This window comes from Physeter macrocephalus, chromosome 9 (assembly GCF_002837175.3).
Source record: "Physeter macrocephalus isolate SW-GA chromosome 9, ASM283717v5, whole genome shotgun sequence".
NCBI lineage: Eukaryota > Metazoa > Chordata > Mammalia > Artiodactyla > Physeteridae > Physeter > Physeter macrocephalus.
Genome location: NC_041222.1, coordinates 76,707,495 through 76,726,746, shown reverse-complemented (window position 1 = coordinate 76,726,746; position 19,252 = coordinate 76,707,495). Strand labels below are relative to the sequence as shown.

The 19,252-nt window shown below is 41.5% G+C and overlaps 1 protein-coding gene across 1 annotated transcript in view; it reads right to left on the bottom strand.

The window, feature by feature from the left end:
• NTRK2 (neurotrophic receptor tyrosine kinase 2) overlaps nucleotides 1–19,252 on the bottom strand; it is a 363,441-nt gene that overhangs the window by 161,247 nt on the left and 182,942 nt on the right. Inside the window, exons 12-13 of the mRNA XM_028494096.2 lie at nucleotides 8,516–8,563; nucleotides 2,262–2,450 (exon numbers count right to left, since the gene is read on the bottom strand). Of these exons, the coding sequence (XP_028349897.1) occupies nucleotides 2,262–2,450; nucleotides 8,516–8,563 (237 nt within the window). The remainder of the gene's footprint in view (nucleotides 1–2,261; nucleotides 2,451–8,515; nucleotides 8,564–19,252) is intronic.

Sequence of the window (19,252 nt, the reverse complement as noted above, 5' to 3'; positions counted from 1 at the left end):
ACACCAGAGTGGTCATACTCAGGACTTCACAAAAGGCAACAGATACATTGAAGATAAAGGTAAAAAGTATGGGGTAAAGGATGACATTTAAGAAAGGGTAGAGGGAATGAGAGAAGTAAATTGCTTCTTCATTCCCATTTCTCTGAAAAAGGATTTATGGAAGATGTGTTATTTTAAGTGTTCTTAAAATCATGAAAGAGCATATGGCTTGATGCTTGGAAGAAAGAAAATTTCTTCTGATATAAGATACTAAGTGATTGAGAACACTAAGCCAGTAAGGACTGCTGAGTGAAGGATCCAACAAGACTTTATAAGGAACAACCAAACAATCAATGGTCTGGCACCCTCTGGTAGAGGGCAGAAGCTGAGGGGAAGCTGCAGGTCTCCTCAACTCTCTTCAACTCTTTCTAAGTGGGAGTGGCTGAGCCACAAAACCAAGACTCCTCCAAAATTACCAAAATGTCTAATCCAAAACCTTTGTAAAAACTTCTATGAACTCTAGATTAAGGAAATGACCTTTGGAAATTTTCTTGTGGAATTTCTAAGGGAAGAAAGCACTTCTAGAAAGAACCACAGACTCAGAAGCCATCTAGCTCACTTGATTCTATAGGCTCTCATTTGTTTGCTTTCTTGCTCATTGGTTCATTTTCTCTTATTGGACTTGTTAGGCTAATGCTATCTACTTGATTATTCAGCTTTATCTTTCCTCCATTGACAAAGAAAAGCAAATTTTTGAGTACAGGTTGATTTTAGTCAACCTCAAGTTTAATGCAGTCTCAGGTTAACTAAAGTACATCATACAGCCTGGTGCTGGTGGTGGTGACAGGGGTGTCAAAGTACTCTGTTCCTAGGGAGGACAATCCAAATGATGACAGAGTCTCTCATTACACTATCTTGCTTTGCTTTATTCAGTATTTGACTGTTACACATGCAGGGCATTTCAGGAACCATTGGAGGATGCTTATCTCAGCAAAGAATGCACATTTTAAGCATTAAAATGCTTAATGAACATGATGCTCCACACATCATGTTCACACCATAATAATAATATTAGAATTAATAATACTTTGATTTCAAAGAATACCTTTTATTTCAAGGAGCTCAATATTCTTCACATATGCTATTCTATTTATCTTGTCATATTAAATATTCAACTGAAAGCTATGTTGAGGTTCAGTCTCACACCTTACAAGACTGTAATACTGTTCACCCTAATGATTAAATTCAAATCCATTGTTAAACATACCTCAGGATAAATTTGAATAAATAGGAGGAAATTACAGATGTTTCTTTATATTTGAAAAGATATTCACTGCTAAGTCCCCTTATCCATGAGCATTCTCAATGGAAAGTCAGTCCCCAACATCTAACCTTGAAATAGTCCTACCTTACCTGAGATAGGGCAGGAGAACAGTACTTAAGATGGGGCAAGAACATGCAGATAGACAAAAGGTACCCACTTGTCAGTGCCAGAGAACCCCCGGGACCTCAGCCACCTGATATTCTAGCCCTCATGGCCCCTTATTCAAGTGTAAGGGAATAAGTGGCATAAGCCTGTTTGTCTACTGTGACTTTATTTCTTGTCCTTCAGGCTGTGTTCCAGTCTCTATATTTGAGCACTGGCTCAGAAGACAGGATAAGAGAAAGATTCCAAGTTTCCCAACAGAGGCTAGTGGGTTAATTTGGTTCTAAGAAATATAACTCAGTGTACTTAACAGTCAGACCATCTGTTGTGATGTCCCTTTGCTATTGTGACATCACAACAAGCCTACTGGGAACTAGGACTGAACAAAGAAAACAGAACTACCTAAATTGATACCACCTGTGTGCAACACAGAGCATTCCTGACTACCATTAGTGTATATTTTAAAGACTTTCAATAAACCAAATTTAAATCCCACCAATTGCTTGTCTTCTGTAACTGATGTATGTGCATTCTAATGACACTTCTGGTTTCTGTCTATCTTTTTCAAGATAAGCATGCCTTGATTCCAACTTCATGTTGGCAAATGGTTTTGGAAAATTGATCTCAAGAGAAGTCAGTATCTTCCCACAGTTCCAATCCCAGCAGGAGACACACCCTGAGAACTCCATAATCAACAAACTAAATGATCTATTCCTTGGGCTCAAAGCCCTAAGAATCCTCAGACATTTCACACTGTACCCTCCCCTCAGTCATCCTCGTCAGGGACTCTGATAAACATGCTGCTTGATACAACTATGCAGCAAATGGGCCAATAAGTATAAACAGCTGTACTTACATGTGTCTGGCTTGAGCTGACTATTGGTGATGCCAAAGTACTGGGGATTTTCAATGACAGGAATCTTGGTCATTCCAATAATGACAGCATCAGGGCCACCCTCTGAAGACGATGGAGTGTTACTCCCATTGGAGATGTGATGGAGTGGGCTGGCAGAGTCATCATCATTGCTGATAACTGAGGCTGGGCCTGGAGTTGGAAAAATACATATTCTCCTGTAATTTTTCATGGTTTTGTTGAGCTATAATTCACATACCTAAAATTCACCCATTTAAAGTGTACAATTCAGTGGGTTTTAGCATATTCAAAGAGTTGTGAAACCATCACTACAATCGGAGATTTTTATCATCTCAATTAGCAGTCGCTTCCCATTCTCCCCAATTCCAGCCCTGGGCATCCACAAATTTACTTTTTATCTCTATGGATTTACCTATTTTAGACATTTCATATCAATGGGATCATATAATATGTGATCTTTGGGGCTTCTTTCACTTAGCCTAACGTTTTTAAGGTTGATTCACGTTGTAGCATGCGTCATTACTTTATTCCTTTTTATTGCCAAATGATATTCCATTGCATGCATATACCCCATTTTGCTGATCCATTCATCAATTGATAGAAATTTGGGTTGTTTAAAATTTTTGGCTATTATGAATAATATAGCTATGTGCATTCGTGTACAAGTTTTTGTGTGGATATATGTTTTCATTTCTCTTGGGTGGAAGTGCTGGGTCATACAGTAGCTTTACGGTTAACATTTTCAGGAACTGCCAAACTGTTTTCCAAAGTGGCTGCACTACATGTTTTATATCCGCAACAGCAATGTGTGAGGGTTCCAATTTCTTTACTTCCTTCTCCTGTTATTCAATATTCAGCTCTCCTCTCTGTTCTCTGAACATCTTTAGAACACTCTCTCATTGAAACTCCCAGCATGAATCTAGGCTTCCTGTTGTACAGTGTACTGAAAGACGTCCTAGGAGTTCAAAGATCTGATCCTTTCACCACTCTTTGGACAAGTCACTTACCTTTTTTGTACCTCTACATCTGCTTACATGTGTAAAATATGCAAAATAGTATCTGCTTGTTACTTTCTGAGACTGGAATGAAACTACTGATATGAAAATGTGCTTAATGAGTATGAATAACTACTAAGTATTACTAAATAAACTTACAAATAACTGGTCGACTAGAATTGCATTGGCCTGTCCTATTACTACGCTCTACTTTCTGTATATTCTCTCAGCAGCGGCACCACTTTTGCACGCAAAATACTTTCACAGCAATAATGGATCAATCCCATGGCAAAGTTCCCTGTTTTGCCTTTAGCCACAACGTTATTTGTAGTGTCATTACATGGATGTCTTTATACTAAAGCAATAACCATAACATTTTTCATACCAGACTTAAACTTTCCAGTCCAGAGTCTCAGAACATACATACCCATAAATACAGTCTACTGCATCTTATTTAAACAATTCAACCATTGACCTATAATGTTTGCAACCAAAAATACATTCACAAAGATAAAGGTCTACATTCATTGAAAACTTGCAAACAATTAAGATCTCAGTGGCTTTGGACAGACACACCCTACAGGAAAAGTAGACAAAGCCCCCTAGTATAGTACACAGGATTCTACAGTATCCTGAATAGGTGCAGGGTCTTCCAGAAGGCTCCCACTGGTCAGGGCTACTATAATAAGCTAAGAGGAAGACAGGAAGAAAAGGATATGGAGGAAAGACAAAGGGAAGGCCATGAGAAGGCAAAATCCAATGTGCAGAGAAGAGAAATGTGTACTGGGGAAATGAAAGCCTTAATCGCTATTTCCTGAGCAAGACCATGTGTGTTCTCCCAGCCCCCCAGGATGTTTCAGCACCTCCAGCAGATCTCTACCTCTTCCTCACATTTTACTTTTTCTGTAAGAAGCACAGCAATAGAAACAAAAGTTGTTGTATCATACTTTTTTGAATTCCCTACGAAATACCACGGTAATCCATCCCCCAACCTCCAAGATCCATTTTCCCTCTTATATGGGGATTATCACAGTTTGTAGGGATAACGACATTCCCCAGCTAGCTGAATCTTAAACTATGCAGGAGGCAGCCAACTGCTATTATAGGTAATTTTTAAAAGCACTCTCTCAAGGGGATGTGTATTTAAGTTGCTTTTAATGATACACTCCGGCTTAATTCTGCAAGCAAGTCCTCACACAGCCAATTTAGAAGCCACAGAACACTCAAAGCAAAGGCAAGCTTACCAGTTGTATTCATCTTGAGCCTAGCTCACCAGTGTTAGTAAACAGTGGAACTTCTGCCAAGAATAGCCACACAGACAAGTCCTTTCTAATATCCTTAACCATCCCTGTTTTATGATTTGCTTCTTGACAGGCCCCGATCACCCAGAGCTTAAACCCAGAGGTGGAAAATGGAAATGTGTTATGCTAAGCTTTCTGCATCTTGTCAATAAAACCTTCCCATCATGGGCTCCCTTGCTCCAGTCCCGGTGCAGCTGTCCCCTCCTTCGAGGTTACCAAAGCACGCTACCGTCCGAGCTCCCCAGGGAGGGTGCAGTAGAGGCCACACATTTCTCAATAGATTCCAGGCTGCATATTTACCCCCAGAAATGCAAGAGTTGTCATGTTCAAACACTCCACATGCTGTCAGAAGGCCAGCAATATTTGCTTCTGGATTCCCTGCGACAATTAGAAACGCACTGATCCCAGTTGCTTTTCCTCTGATTCCCTTTTGGCCCAGGACAGGCTATCCACATTCCCATAGCATTCAATCATTTTGGAGGAGGATGATACTTAGAAGACAATGTTGAAATTCCTCCAGGAATTCGGGCTCTGAAGCATCTGCCATGTACACAGTGGAGCCTTACTTAAAGAGTTCAACCAAGGGACTTGCTCTTTGCTTCTCCATCACCAGAGGACACCCTTTCCTTCCTGTGGCCTCGCTGAGACACCCAACTCTGAGGTAATAGATTCCAAGGGGAGAGGTTCTCTGTTTGGGGGGAAATTTTTTTTAAGCACAGAAGCGGTATAAAGCACCAGAGGTAATCTTTCAAAAGCTTTTTCACTTTGCCAGAAGGTCACTGTTGACAAATCTGAGCAACATATAAACCTCAACAATTTATCAAGTGGAATGTTAATTCAAGTGCTGTTTTCTTCATTATTGATGTTCCAAATCCTGGAAGATTGATACGGCTGGCAAGCTTGCAGAGATTCGGCCATTTTTCTATGAACATTTTGATTGAATGGAGCACAGCAAAGCTGCAAAGGGGGAAAGCTCTCGGGGGGAAAATGAATGTCTATATAATTTGACAGCAGCTTGTCTGTGCATATCATGGATGTCTCGTTATGTGTCTGTGCACGTGGGGAAAACACCCCAAAAAGACAGACAGAAGAAGAGTCAGGGGCACATCACAGTGGGTGAGAAATTCATAGGAGGACTTGAAAAAATGTCTTATAATATTAACAAAAAGTTTTAAATTGCTGGGTATGTGCAGCTTGCTGAGTTTGGGGTAGATAGTTCTAATTACTGAGCTGACAAATAGGAGCTATGCCTGGAAACATTTTTAGCCCATTTTTATTTTAATATGTTTCACATGCAAAGAGGCATTTTTCTTTTACCAGAGCTACTCAGTAACGTATCCTGCATAAATGACTTTACAGACATTTTTAAGCCTGACTGAGACTTTTTTCCCTGATAAGAATTGATGTAGGTCATCTGGAGAAGGAGTTTTCTTCTCTCAAGACCAACATGCCTTCAAGAAGAGAGACAGATTATTGTTCTTAAGTAGCTGTATTAACCATGTCTTTTATTTTCTGTATTCTGAGGCTTCAACATCTGAGGCTTTGGTGACAGAAGAGGGACTGCCAATTCCTAGAGATAATAAAGTACTTGCCTACGAGAGTACGTTTCATATACAAACTGACCAATCCACAGTCTACACCCCCAACCGCATTACTTACCAGGCTCTCACACTCCAGGCCGCTATCCACCTGCCCCATCACCCCAGAGCCAGGTATAAGACAACTGGGGACTGTCCCTACATCCCAGAGCCCACTGACCTTACTCAACCCAGGCAGTCCTGAACCTGCTTACCCTGCCTCGCCCATTCCTTTCTTCAGAAACCACAATAGAGGCTCTTGTCTATGTTCTCCCCTTACTCTCCCTCTGTCTCCTGATGGACCCTGTGCCCCCTTCAGCACCATGGTCCCCACTGTGGCATGGCCTGCCCTCTTCTCTTGGGATCTGTGAGTAACAAAACGATATTTTCAGTGGTAGTCGTCTCCACACCTGTGGCCTCCCCACAGCTGAAAAATCATAAAACCTACATTTTAAAGCAGCGGCACTTCTGATGAACTGTAGCTGAAAGAACAATTCTGGAGAAGAATTCCCTCTGCTGTAGCCTAAAAGGGTGAAGCCCAGTTTTTGGAGCTTTCCAGGAACAAGTGCCTCTCTGCAGAGCAAACTGGCCTGGAAAACACATACATGGTTGCACCATGTAAAATGCCAATAAGTATAGTTAACTATTAATTTTATTTTTAAAGGGGAGATAAAGAGTAAGAGTATGGTGTATACATTGTCAAAGGATCTATATATGCCATAAAATTTATTTTCTTTGTAAGGACATAAGAAATATGTGATAGGTACATCTCTTGGGAGAGAGATTGTGGGGGGAAACCATGGAGGTGGGTAAGAGAGACACTGTTTAATATTTACATTTCTGTACTGTTAATTTTTGAAAAATCTTATGGATGTATAATTTTTCTCTATGTTAACAAACACTCTCTGGGTACAGGGATAAATGGAGTTTTTGTTTGTTTGTTTTATTCTTTATTCTTTTCTGTTTTAAAAAAATAAAGATTACTTCAAAAAAATTTAAAACAAAAACAAAGCAAAACATTTACATGGTTGCACCGATTTGCTGTTTAGTGGAAGGAACACCCCATCTCACGGCGCTGTTGTGAGAGAGTTTGTCACTCAACTCCCCTCTTCACCGCCACACACAGAGTGAGCACAGAGCCTTGGAACAGGGTGCCTTCAAGACTGTATGGACAATCTGTCTGCTACCTTGGCAAAGTGCCTATGATCAGCTGGATCTGAAATTTGCCCCTGGGGAGTCACAGACAAGTCCTGAGCTGGTGGAGCTTAATGTTCCAATTTTGCCACACTCCACTTTCTCTTTGCTGGTTAAGAGCTTTAGTCTTGGAATTCCTGAGGCCAGCTAAGGGTCAGGGTGACTTTCCCCCTTCAGGCCCTCTCTGGCTCAGTGTCTGCCACCTCTGGGTTCAGTAATTTTGGATCACTGGACTGACACTGAGAAAGGCTGTCCAATAGGAAAGGTCTGTTATCGGGCTCAAAAAGAGAAAGGAAACAGGCTTCCTTGTATGGATGGGATGAACACGTTTGGGGCGGATGGCTCAGAACTGGAAGGCTCCATGACCCTGGTACACTTCCCCTATTTTACAATTTTCCCTATAGCCAACCTCGCTACCAAAATAAATACTAACCAACAGATGCTAAAGATGGGGCCAGATCTTGGAAATACACAGGCAAGAGGTAAAGACAGTTTGTGTTTTCATGCCTCCTAAGCAATTCCTGTTCATTGTCTCTGTACCCATAGAAAATACTGAACAAATTGGAGGTCCCGGGAGATCACACCTGATTCCAGTCCTAGTGATGAGTTACATTATCTGCACTCATTTCATAGCTACAAACTCTGCTTTTCAATTGCCAACACATAGTCTGAATGCAAGGAACAGAATGCAATCAAGCACAAATCATAGCGTCTGGACGTTAGAGTCTTGCTTTGAAAGAGAAGTGGTCATAAATGAACAGCTGATTTCCCAATTCAGAAATTTATTACATGTTGGCCAATGGAAGAAAGTTAAGATCCGAACTTGCCCAGACTTGACTATTCAGCCAAATGTTTGCTGTACATGGAGTTTGAGTGTAGTTGCATTTTATTTCCTTAACCTTCTTAAAAATGCAGCAACAAGCTAGATCTGGATGACAGTTAACACTCCCCCATAGGATAAAAACAAGGTGATGTCAAAAATACAAAACCATTTACTGAAATCAATATTCCTTTTCTGGAAAATTCTAGGCCTCTTTCTTCAGCAAATCAGAAACCGGGAACACAGAAAAAGAATCAAGGACCAACAAGTATAAACAGAGTCAAAGCAGTTTCATCCTAATTAAACAACACAAACTCATTACTTATCCAAAGAAGGAGGAACTACTTACCAACACCTTGTCTTGATTTTACTTTCCCAAATCCAAACCATGAGAAATCTGAAAACCACAACAAAACATAAAATAAACTTCGAAACAGAAGCGTAAACCAGAAGCATTCAGCACTGTCCCTAGTGAAATAACAAACTCCCCCAAAAAGCTCCACTGGGGACCGAAGCTTCCCCTCAAACACCTGGAAACTAACCCTTGGATTTTTGAGTAAAGATTTATTTCTCATCCTGAGAACATGGAGGTTGGAATAAGATAAGAGACAGCAAGAGCTTGTCTTCGAGAAAAATGGCTCAAACCTAGGGTTAAAGGCACTGAGCAGATTTTCCTTCTCACTGTCTCTCTTCTCCCTAAGTATCAAATCATCAAACAGGGAACTGCAGGGATGAAAACAACACAGTGCATTCAACAAATGCACCATGGCTCTCAACCACAGACATATGGGAAAATAATCAAAGAAAACAGATCTTTTCTGGAGCTAAGACAGACAGTACAAAAAAGGAACATGAAATCCTGTGGGAGAACTGACACTTGGGCTAGATGGGAATTCAAGAGGAAAAAAGGGGATCACAATTCTACAACTGACTTGCTGTGTGACGGTGGGCAGCTCCCAGCAGCTCTGCGCCTCTTTATAACACAAGGTTCCATGAGGCACGTGTGGGAAAAAGTGTGCCAAATGTTTGGAGGTCCTCCAGTGAATAATGCCACAATGAAATGCCTATTTATTTCCTGAGCCCAACTGTTCCCTTCTAGGTAATTTCCGCTGGGTTCAAAGTAAACTCTGCACAGCGGGGAAATCCCTGGATAAGAGGCCAATAAAGGGAATGGAGCCCAAATAAGTAGTAACTGTGTTTCTCAGCTCCTTACATCTGTAGTGATTTTTACAGGCAGGATAAAAAGCTACATAAGAGAAGAACCCATCGAAATGAAAAATACATACAAAAACACTTTGCACACTCAAAAATGCCTTACAAAGTTATCATGATTACTATCTTTTTCAAGTACATTTAGCCTTTCCTTTCTTAGTATTCTACAACTTCAGCTCTAAGCCAATTTTTACTTCTGATTGGTATTCCTCTGAATGCTTTCCTCCAGATTTTAAAAGGCAGGAGGAAGGTCTGGCCTCTATCCAATGCCAAAGAAAGATTCGTTTGCACAGAAGAAAGTGACCTCATTCACTGGGTCCTCAGTGTAGCGAGGCCAGGCTGTGCCTGTGGATTTCTTAGTTACGACTTATCTCTTTCAAAATGGAGTGTATTTTCCTACTGGTCACTTTTTGTTTTTCTATAGTTGTTTGATTTACATAGTTTTAATTAAATCGTGGATTGAATATTTGGACTTCTTTTTTCACTTGAGTATTTTTTCAAAATCATGTTTCTGTCTCACAGAGAGCCCACTGAAGGGCAAGGCCATAGCACTCCTTACTGGTTACCTGATTCAGATTATTGTTCATCATCTACTCTCATAACCACAACTGCAATGAACATCTTTGCATGTCTTAGGTGCTCCCATCCCCATTTTCAGAAATCATTCCTTCAAGATAAATCCCAGAAATGGAATTACTGTGTCAAAAGGGGGAAATATTGTTAAGGTTCTCAATGCACGTTATCTAATTGTTTTCCCACTACATGAGGTCTTACTTTCACCAATAGCGTATAAGAGGGTGGAGTGTATTTCCAATGGGAAAGCTAAGGGTGAACCATTTCCGACGTCCATCCTGCCATTAGTAGGTCTCCACCTAACTGAACAGAGACCTGGTAAATATTTCCCTCCCATCTGTGCCGCATGACACCACACACCCCCCACATGTCCTAGGCTGGTGTTTGACACAGGTGCAGTAGGGAGAACTACAGGTATGAAAAGCATAAGAATAAAGCAGGTAACACTTGTGCAGTCATCATAATTCACAAAATGCCTCCCCCACCTCAGACACTTCTCCCTTAGTCCTCAGCCAAACCCTGTAATATATCCCAGTTCCTTAACAAGGGATTGAGACTCAGAGAGGCCGACAGACTTAGCAAAGGCCACAGCCTTTTGATGTCAAATCCAGTTTTTCCATTCTTTCTTAGTTGCCTTTCCAATCCTCCAAAATACTTAGCCAAAATTAGCCAAAGTTTACAACGCTACAATTAGGATTCAATCTGATATATAGAAAAGCACTAGACGTAGTCATTTATTCCTCATTTATTTATTCAGCAGGCATAGCAGAAGATTCAAATACAAAGAGCTCTATGGCCTGCCCTCAAGGAGTTTACAATCAGGGTCAACTCTCGTGGAAGTACAGCCGGGGTGTATGGGAACTCAAACAAGGAGTATCTAGCTGAATCTGGGAAGCGGGTTGGCGGGGGAGCGGGTAAGGGGGGAGAGTTCTCTGGCTTCTGGACAATAGATTAAAATTTGCCAAGAATGGGAAAAAGCAGAGGAGGACATTCTCACTGTAAATAGTCCAGTTCTGGTTAGAGAGGGAAGCATTCATTTGTCAAGGAGCTAATGAAGCTGGAAAGCAGAAAGAAGCTGAAACACATAAGCAAGGGCCAGGTTAACAGTTTGGAATCTATGGTGAAAATTGCAGGTAGGCCCTAGAAGGAAACCAACCAACCAACTTCAGGCCAGGAAGGAACATAATCACAGTTAATTTTAGAAAGTGGTTGCAGGATGGAAACAGGATGATGTAACGGAAAGACTGAGGGCAAGAGACTGGTCGAAGAGGCTGCTGGAGAAATCAGGGCCTGAGAGAATTGTGACCTGAGCCAGGTAGTGGGGAGGTGGGGCAGGGACGAGGAGGGGAGGGCTGTCCGGCCTCTTTAGGAGAATCAAGAGGACTTGGCGATCGATTGCAAGTTGAGGGGAGTATCGGAAATGAACAGGGACATTCTTGGGTTTAGACTACAAGACACATGGTGATGCTACCCAATGTCTGCAAGGAACCTGGCAGGAAAATAGGCAAGGGGTTCAACTCACAGCATGGGTGTGGGCCATAATTCCCAAATAAGGTGACTGTGCAGAAAGCCTCAGAGGGAGACATCCAGTGTCTGGGGCTCAGGTCTGGAGCTCAGAACCCAGGTCTAGTGTCCCAAGTGGATCTGCTCAAGTTTAAGAGGAGCCCAGAGTCCAACTGAGAACAGAAGCTGGATGCTGCAGCTGGGACACATTTCTTCTTGGACATGTAAAAAAACACCCTTTTTTGTAGGTACAAATAAAAGGATATCCAATGAGGCTAACTTTTGACAAACTTATTCCTAAATTGCTAAAACACTTCTAAGTTCTTTTTAACCGTAACACAATTATTATGTAAGAGAGACTATAATCTTCTTGACCATACGCCAGAGTTCTTGGAAAATTTAACAGATTAGGCAGAGCATCATCACATTGATACGTCTCCCTTCCAAAAACTGTCCCTTGTTCGACTTTTTCTTGATGAATTTAAGCAGCAGTCTTAAAACCGTGGTACTAAATTTCACCCACAAAAATTTCCCATAAGGCCAAAGAGAAACAATTTCTCAATTTCCTGTGATGTTTCACCCATTGGGAGAAGAGTCCTGCCAAAGATTCATTTATTTTCTACTTAATAAGAGACACTTTATTCACTGCAACATAAAGGGCTCCTTCAAAAGCAAATGTAGTTGCAGCGAGCTTAAAGGAACTCCTTCTTTTGGAATGTAGACCAACAAAGAGTCGAAATTATGAAATTAACCAATTAAATCCATCTCTTCTTGAAGAAAGTTCAATCTTCCCCATCCAGAGAAGAGGAATGTAGAAAAGAAAATAGCATATTAACACATTAACAGCTCTAAAATGGGACTCTAAATAAAATAAATAGCAATAAAGATTCCTTTTCAAATGTCTCTCAGAGGAAATCACTAAAATTTAGGGGGTTGAAAAGGAATATTTATGATGCAAAGGAGAGAATCAGAGGAAAGAGCGAGAAACAGGCAACGTGGAAGAAATTTAATCTTCCCTGTGGTGCTGAATGGTACAAACACTAAATGTGATTTTTAGAAGGGCTCTGATCTCAAGAGAATGCCGTTTCTGGATTTTTTTTTGTAAGTTTCAGAAAAAAAATGTTTTTGTATATTAGAAGGAAAAGCAGCTCTTCTAACTCTGGAGGAATTAAAATTTGCTGTGTTCTCAATTGAAGTTTCTTTATATATATATATATTTTTTATTAATGAAATTTCTTTATATTTTAAGGCAAAACTCATCACCCTCTGCCCCCAAGAAAAGCATCTCTAATGATGGAAGCTAATGCGAGAATATGATTCACTGATAGAAATGCACTTCACCTCCAACTTCTTCTTCCTCTCCTTCGGGGAGAGGGTGTGGCACACTCCCCGAAGGACACATAAGAGAGGAGCTGTGGGCTCCTTGCTGCAGGAAAAGTGTTGAGCCCAGAGTAGACTCCATAAGTGCTTGGGTGAGCAGCCGACTGCCTGTTACCTCACACAAAGAAGTAGGATGACTGGTCATTGCAGTGGAAAGGAAATGAATGCAAAGGACCGCTTTGTGGAGAACAGAATCATCTCTCTTTCCAACTGACACATAATCAGAGTGAGTAATAGTTTGCTTCAAATTAATTCCAGTTCCTCAGGGCACAGAATAGTGTAGTTGGGGCCAAGTTTCCACTTCAATTTTAAGGACACAACCTTTATATTTAAGTCCCATCTCCACAGACCAGGAAGAGGGCTCACTTTGAGTTAAACTAGTTCCCGAAATCACCGTTCAAAAGGGTCCTGGATTTCTCCTGACCAGCCTTCATTGGCTCCATCCTTTCCCTTCCCTCAAACTTCCAATGTGAGTTATGTCCACTGTTCTTAAGAAAAGGAACACTGAAGACCTCCAATGTGACAAATTTAAAGAGAAATATGTGTTTTGTGGCTGAAACTGCTAGCTGCTCTCTGAAGTCTGTATTTCCCTCTTTTTCCCTGGGCCCACAGCTAGACTACATTTTCCAGCCCTTCCTGCAGTTAGTCGTGGCCATACTATTAAATTCCAGCCAATGGAAGGTGTGCAGAGCACTGAGTACCACTTCTGGGCTGGATGACTTATAAATGTATGCTACCCCACGCTCTTTCCCCTTCTACTTGTCCAGAAGGAAGACTGAAGACAATGATTATGGTAAACTTGGAAGTTATGACTTGAAGATAGCAAAGAAATTCTCTGCTCATTCTCCCAGTATTGTCTGGTGAATGCAGACAGTGTAGAAACCGAGTTCTTCTACCTGAGGTCCAATGAAGCTGAGCTATCTATCCTCCAACTTTCATCCATATGCAAGAAATAAACTCTTGTGTTTGAACCATTTTCCACTTCAGGACTTTTTTACTATGGTAGAGAGCCTATCCTAACGGATACAAAGGGAAAGATATACACACATGTACACATAGAAATTAACTGACTCCATAACCTCTAAGTCCCCCATCACAAGTTCCTAATTGTGGTCCATGTATATCTGCATTTTTAAACCCACAGTGTGAAAATCCACAGATTTCATTAGATTTTCCAAAGCTACTTCATTGCAAAATGCTAAGAACCCCTGAAATACACACAAATGGTTTCAGAGACAAAGATATCAATGCATAGGTACTCTGCATTTCAATTCTATTTGATTATATTCCCTATCAACACTTGAACCTGGGTGCTGATAACCATCTATCATCTCTCACCTAAACTTCTATAACAACCTTCTCGTTCATCTCCTGCTCTGTTCTTGCCTCCCCGGAATCTCTTCTCTGCAGAGCTGCTGGGGTAATTCTTTTCAGGTTCAGTCAGATGATTGCATTCCCCTGCTTAACATCATTTAAAGGTTTCTCCCTGCATCTAGTATAAACTCCTGATGACGACTAGAGTCCCGTACGACGTGGCCTCCCCCAGCCTACCCCGCCCCCCCACCCCCATCTCCTGTGAAACGACCACAACAGTCTCTTTCCTGTTCCTGCTCACACTGAACGTTTCCTTGCCTCCTTCCAGAATCCTCTGTTCGGGCTCTTCTCAGGCCTAACCACCACCTCTCATCCTTCGGGTTTCAGGGCAGCTATCACACCCCAGAGGAGCCCCGACCTCACCACTAACCCGAGCCTCTCTCAGCCCCTCTCACTAACTATCATCTCCTCCTTCTCAGTATGTACAAAGGAAGGACCTGACTCACTTCAGGTATTATTTCTTGTCTGTATCCTTTACTAGAACTTGAGCTCCAGTCAGTGTCTGTCTTAGAAGAGGCTCAGCCCCCGCACCCCCACTGGAAACAGACTCTGACACAAGGATTCAAGTGAAGGCAGTTTAGTAGGAAGGGATCCAGGAAAACTAGAGGGGGAGTGAGCCGGTGACACAGGGAGTGAGGGAAGCCTGCAGTGGATGCGTTATCCAGCGGGTTACACTGTGGACAACTAGAGTTCAAATCCCTGGGGTGCTTGGGGACAGGGTGTAGAATGCATCTCAGAGTTTTCCCATGCAAAACATGAGGAAGTTGGGTCATTTACCTTCCAACTACCACCTGTCATTCTGCTAAGAAAGAGCACTGGGGTAGATTCCCGGGTGTTTGCAGCAGGACACTGGGGGTCAGCACGGAGGCCGGCATGGGGATGATGGGACTTGGGAGGACCTGGTGGGGCACCAACAGGATTTGCTACAGGGATCTTGTCTATGTAGTTCACCGCCACCTTCAGTGCCTAGTACAGACCCTCGATAAATACTTGTTGAATGAATGCATGAGAACAACCATTTTTAAAAGCATAACAATATGAAGTACAGCAAGTGTAATGAAAATACCAACATGCAAATTACACACTCGACGTAAAAACCACAATATTTTGCAAGCATATTTGCTGCCCTCTTGAATCATTTATGGCCCTTCCATGGAATCTCATGGTAGACAGTATTTAAAAGTGAACAATACCCAGAACCCAGCATTCTAGGCAGGAGTGTGGAATAAAGATGCTGGATCAGATGTCAGGAGCGGGGTCTCTCTAGATGCTGTAAGAAATGAACTGCATGACCTTGGGTGAGTCATTTCCCTCCCTCATAGGCTCTGCTTCCTACTCCATGAAGACAGAGGTTGAGAAGTGGCATCGAAGACCCGTTTGAGCCCTAGCAGTCTATAGCACTAACCATCAGGCACATATGACTGGGAATAAATTGCCACATGGCCTTCTTCTATAGCTTTCCTGAGCATGGGTATTTTGGGAATGTGAGATCATGTGCAATTTAAAGAAAAGCACTCAGTCAACTGGCCTAGATTTCCTCCTACTCAGATGCTTTGGGGTCACTATTTCCTCATCTTGCAAGAAGGGCCTGTGCTCTGCAAAAGCAATTTTTGAAAAACAGTACTTATTGATTACTTGCTAGATGCTAGGACACTTACTAGAGATTAGATGTTACTTTAATTAGGGAAAATTGGTCAGCTTCTATTGCAGCATTAAAAAAATAAAATCAGACTCAAATGATTTTTAAATCCTACAGACAAAGTTCAGAAGCCTCAAGTGGGAGTAGATGAAATAGACTTGCTCGGAACGTGGAAAACTGTCCCCTTCCCATATTTCAAACATTTAATTTTGAGGACAAAATGTTGCCAACTACTTGCCTCTTTCATTTGAACGTGTGGAATATTTCAAAGAAAATTCATTTGGTCTACATCTTAGTCATTCACAGTTAAACAGTACAGAGTGTTGGATTTTTTTTTAATCTATTGTAAATTCTGAAGGCTTTTTCTTTAACAAAGGAGGTCACACGATCTTCTCTGAGTGGGTAAAAAATGGAACCTGGGACTCCTAATGGTTAGTTTTAAACTTGGGACTTTGAGAAAGGCAGAGGCAGCCTCTGTTTACTAATAATAGTTGAAAGAGATGAAAGAGGCATATCAAAGCTTTGCCTCTGTGGCACCACCCCAGTGAGAGCTCAAAACACTCTATAAACAATTTTTTTCAGCTGTCACAAGCTCCCTGCAGGGAAGACAGGTGATGTCTGGTTGTACACACACAAAATTTCCCTAATACTGTCTTCACATTGAGGGAATGACTGCCTGAGACTCATCCCCAAGCCCCCATCTCTCTGCAAAGCAACACTGGTAAGCACTCAGAGCAAGTCTTTTGGGAGGGAAATTGGCTGATACTCATCATCTGAGAAGTGATATTAGTGGCCCTCAAAGAGAGTAACAAACCCAGAGAGGCTGGTAAACACTATGTCAAATTCCCCTGAGCTTTCATTTCCATGGAAAACCTAAACAATGACTCAGAGACCTGAACTGACTTGCTCAGACCTGTCTCTTGTGCCCAGTCACCGAGTGAGGTCAAAATGTGCTCTCTGCTCTTCCTTGCACAAGGACTGTCACCACATGACATGCATTTGAAAATGCTTTTGTAATTGCTGCTGTAAAGTCATAGTTATATTCATATTTATGCATATATATATATATATATATATATATAACATGCAAATTCTTTTTTAAGTTCCTCTAAACCAACATTTGCTGCAGCTAATGCAAAGCACCATGTAGGATTTTTTTTTGTGGTTCTATTATGGAATTTTGGAAGGAGTAGGAGGATGGCAACATTTCTAGCCATCTCACTTTAAAATATTTTCAGTTGTATCCAAATTCTTCTCTCCAGTCTTGGAATGTGGTGACCTGCTTCATGCACCTTTGTCTTTCTTTCCAGTGACCCATTGTCAACCTTCCTCCCACCCCCCGGCCAACACTCTTAAATCCAGCCAAGGTCAGGAAATGTGTGAGGCTGACACAATAGCTAAGATGTTCATTTAATTTTATTACTTTGTGCTCTTCTATTAGGAAGCTCCCATAATGGAATAGAACATAATAGGATTATATACACTTATAAAGCTGGGTGCTGAATACAAATAGTTGAATAAAATGACCATAAACAGAACAAAGTGAAAACTCATTGTCGAAAATGCAGCACCAGTCATATGAATTAACTATCGGCCATCCACTTCCTACTTAATATCACTGGAGGTGGTTTACACACTGTCAGTGGAGGAAACCCAAATCCATAAGGTGAAACCGCATTTCTTTCCTTTTCCCACTAAATGCCCAATGTGCTCTTTAAGATCCACTGCTTTTCTGGAAACAAATCAAAATTGACTGGCTAGGTCAGTGGTCTTGAATAGGGATGACTTTTGCCTCCCAGGGGAAGTTTGGCAATGTCTGGAGATATTTGGGGTTGTCACCATGGGAGGGGTGAGGCAGAGGCTGTGCTCCTAGCATGTGATGGGTAGAGGCCAGGGATGCTGATAAACAGCCACCAATACACAGGCCAGTCCCCACACAACAAAGAACTTAAGTCCCAAAACATTCATCGTGCCGACACTAAGAAACACTGGCCTAAGCCATAGCCCAGCAGAGGTGGAATTTATCCCCAAATCTTGTAGCTCTGTTAAAAAGAAATCCTAGCCTGTCTAAGCTCACTGCTACTACAGGAGTTTAGTCTTCTCTCATGTTATTCCGATGTTCTTATCACTGGTCCCTCTCCCTCAGTTTCCCATATATTGCAAGAAACATCTATGATATTGTCATTTCTGCTGCTCCCAAACACCAAAAAGTGCTGTTCTGATCCAGAACAGATAGGCAATGCAGTATGAAGGGATGGGAATTGCATGTGGACTCCAAGTCTTGGGTTCGAGTCTTGGATCCTCCACTTCCTGACAGACACCCCACAGTGACTTGGTCTCTCTAAGAGTCCTTCCTCAGAGCAATAATTACCACCCTGCCCACCTGAAGGGGCTGTTTTAGGATCAATGGACCGATGTGTCTGTGACACCTCCATAAACTCTGGTATTATATAAACATAAGGGTAAGGAAAATTTTCAATGGCATTCAAAACCTTGACCCGGCCCCAGCTTTATCACTTATGACTTGCCTTAAAATACCGCAGCTTTCAGTTAAACTGTTAGTTTGCATTCCTTAAATGAGCATGCCTTATTTTTCTATTTCTTCATTAATTCATTGAAAAACTATTCTTTGACCACCTGATAGATACAAGACACAAGACAGTGCTGGGGATGTAATAAAGAATAAAGTAACCACAGTCCCTGCAAATGCAGAGCTTCCAAATGTTGTGTCTTTGCACCAGCTGATTTTTCCTACTGAAATGTAACCTTCAACCTCAATTTTTTATCATTAAATCCCTTTATTCAACAAAATCCACCTTAAAATTCACTTCATTATGAGCATTTCTCCATTCCCCAAATCAGAAATACCCCCATTGACATTTAGATGGTTCGTCTCACAATAAATACCACATTCTCTGCTGTATTAATATTTATACAGTCTTATTGCTCCTATTAGGTTTTAAGCACTCTGAGTTAAATAGAAATCTTCTTATTCACCCTCTTCCATAAGCTTCCTAACAGTTACAACAGTGTCAAGCAGGATACTTTACACGTGGTAGCTACTTAGCAAATACTTCAATTGCTGATTGGGTCCAAGTAGAATGATTTGATAACAGGGCATGAGATGCCCACAAAAATAGTAGGAACTGAGTTGGAAAGCAAGAAATAGACAACAGTAGGAGCCTTCATTATGCCGACTACTGTTTTCTGTATTTCCAAGGCACACTGTTCTTTGCCTGCCATAGCTCATCTCACTCTGAATTTTAACTATCTACTTACTTGTAACCTCTCCCCACTGGAAGTTCTCTACGAGTAACAAAAATATTTCTATCTTGTCTCCCCATTGTACTTCTAGCATTGAGCACAGTGCCTGGTGCATTTTAGGTGCTCAGTAAAGATGTATTG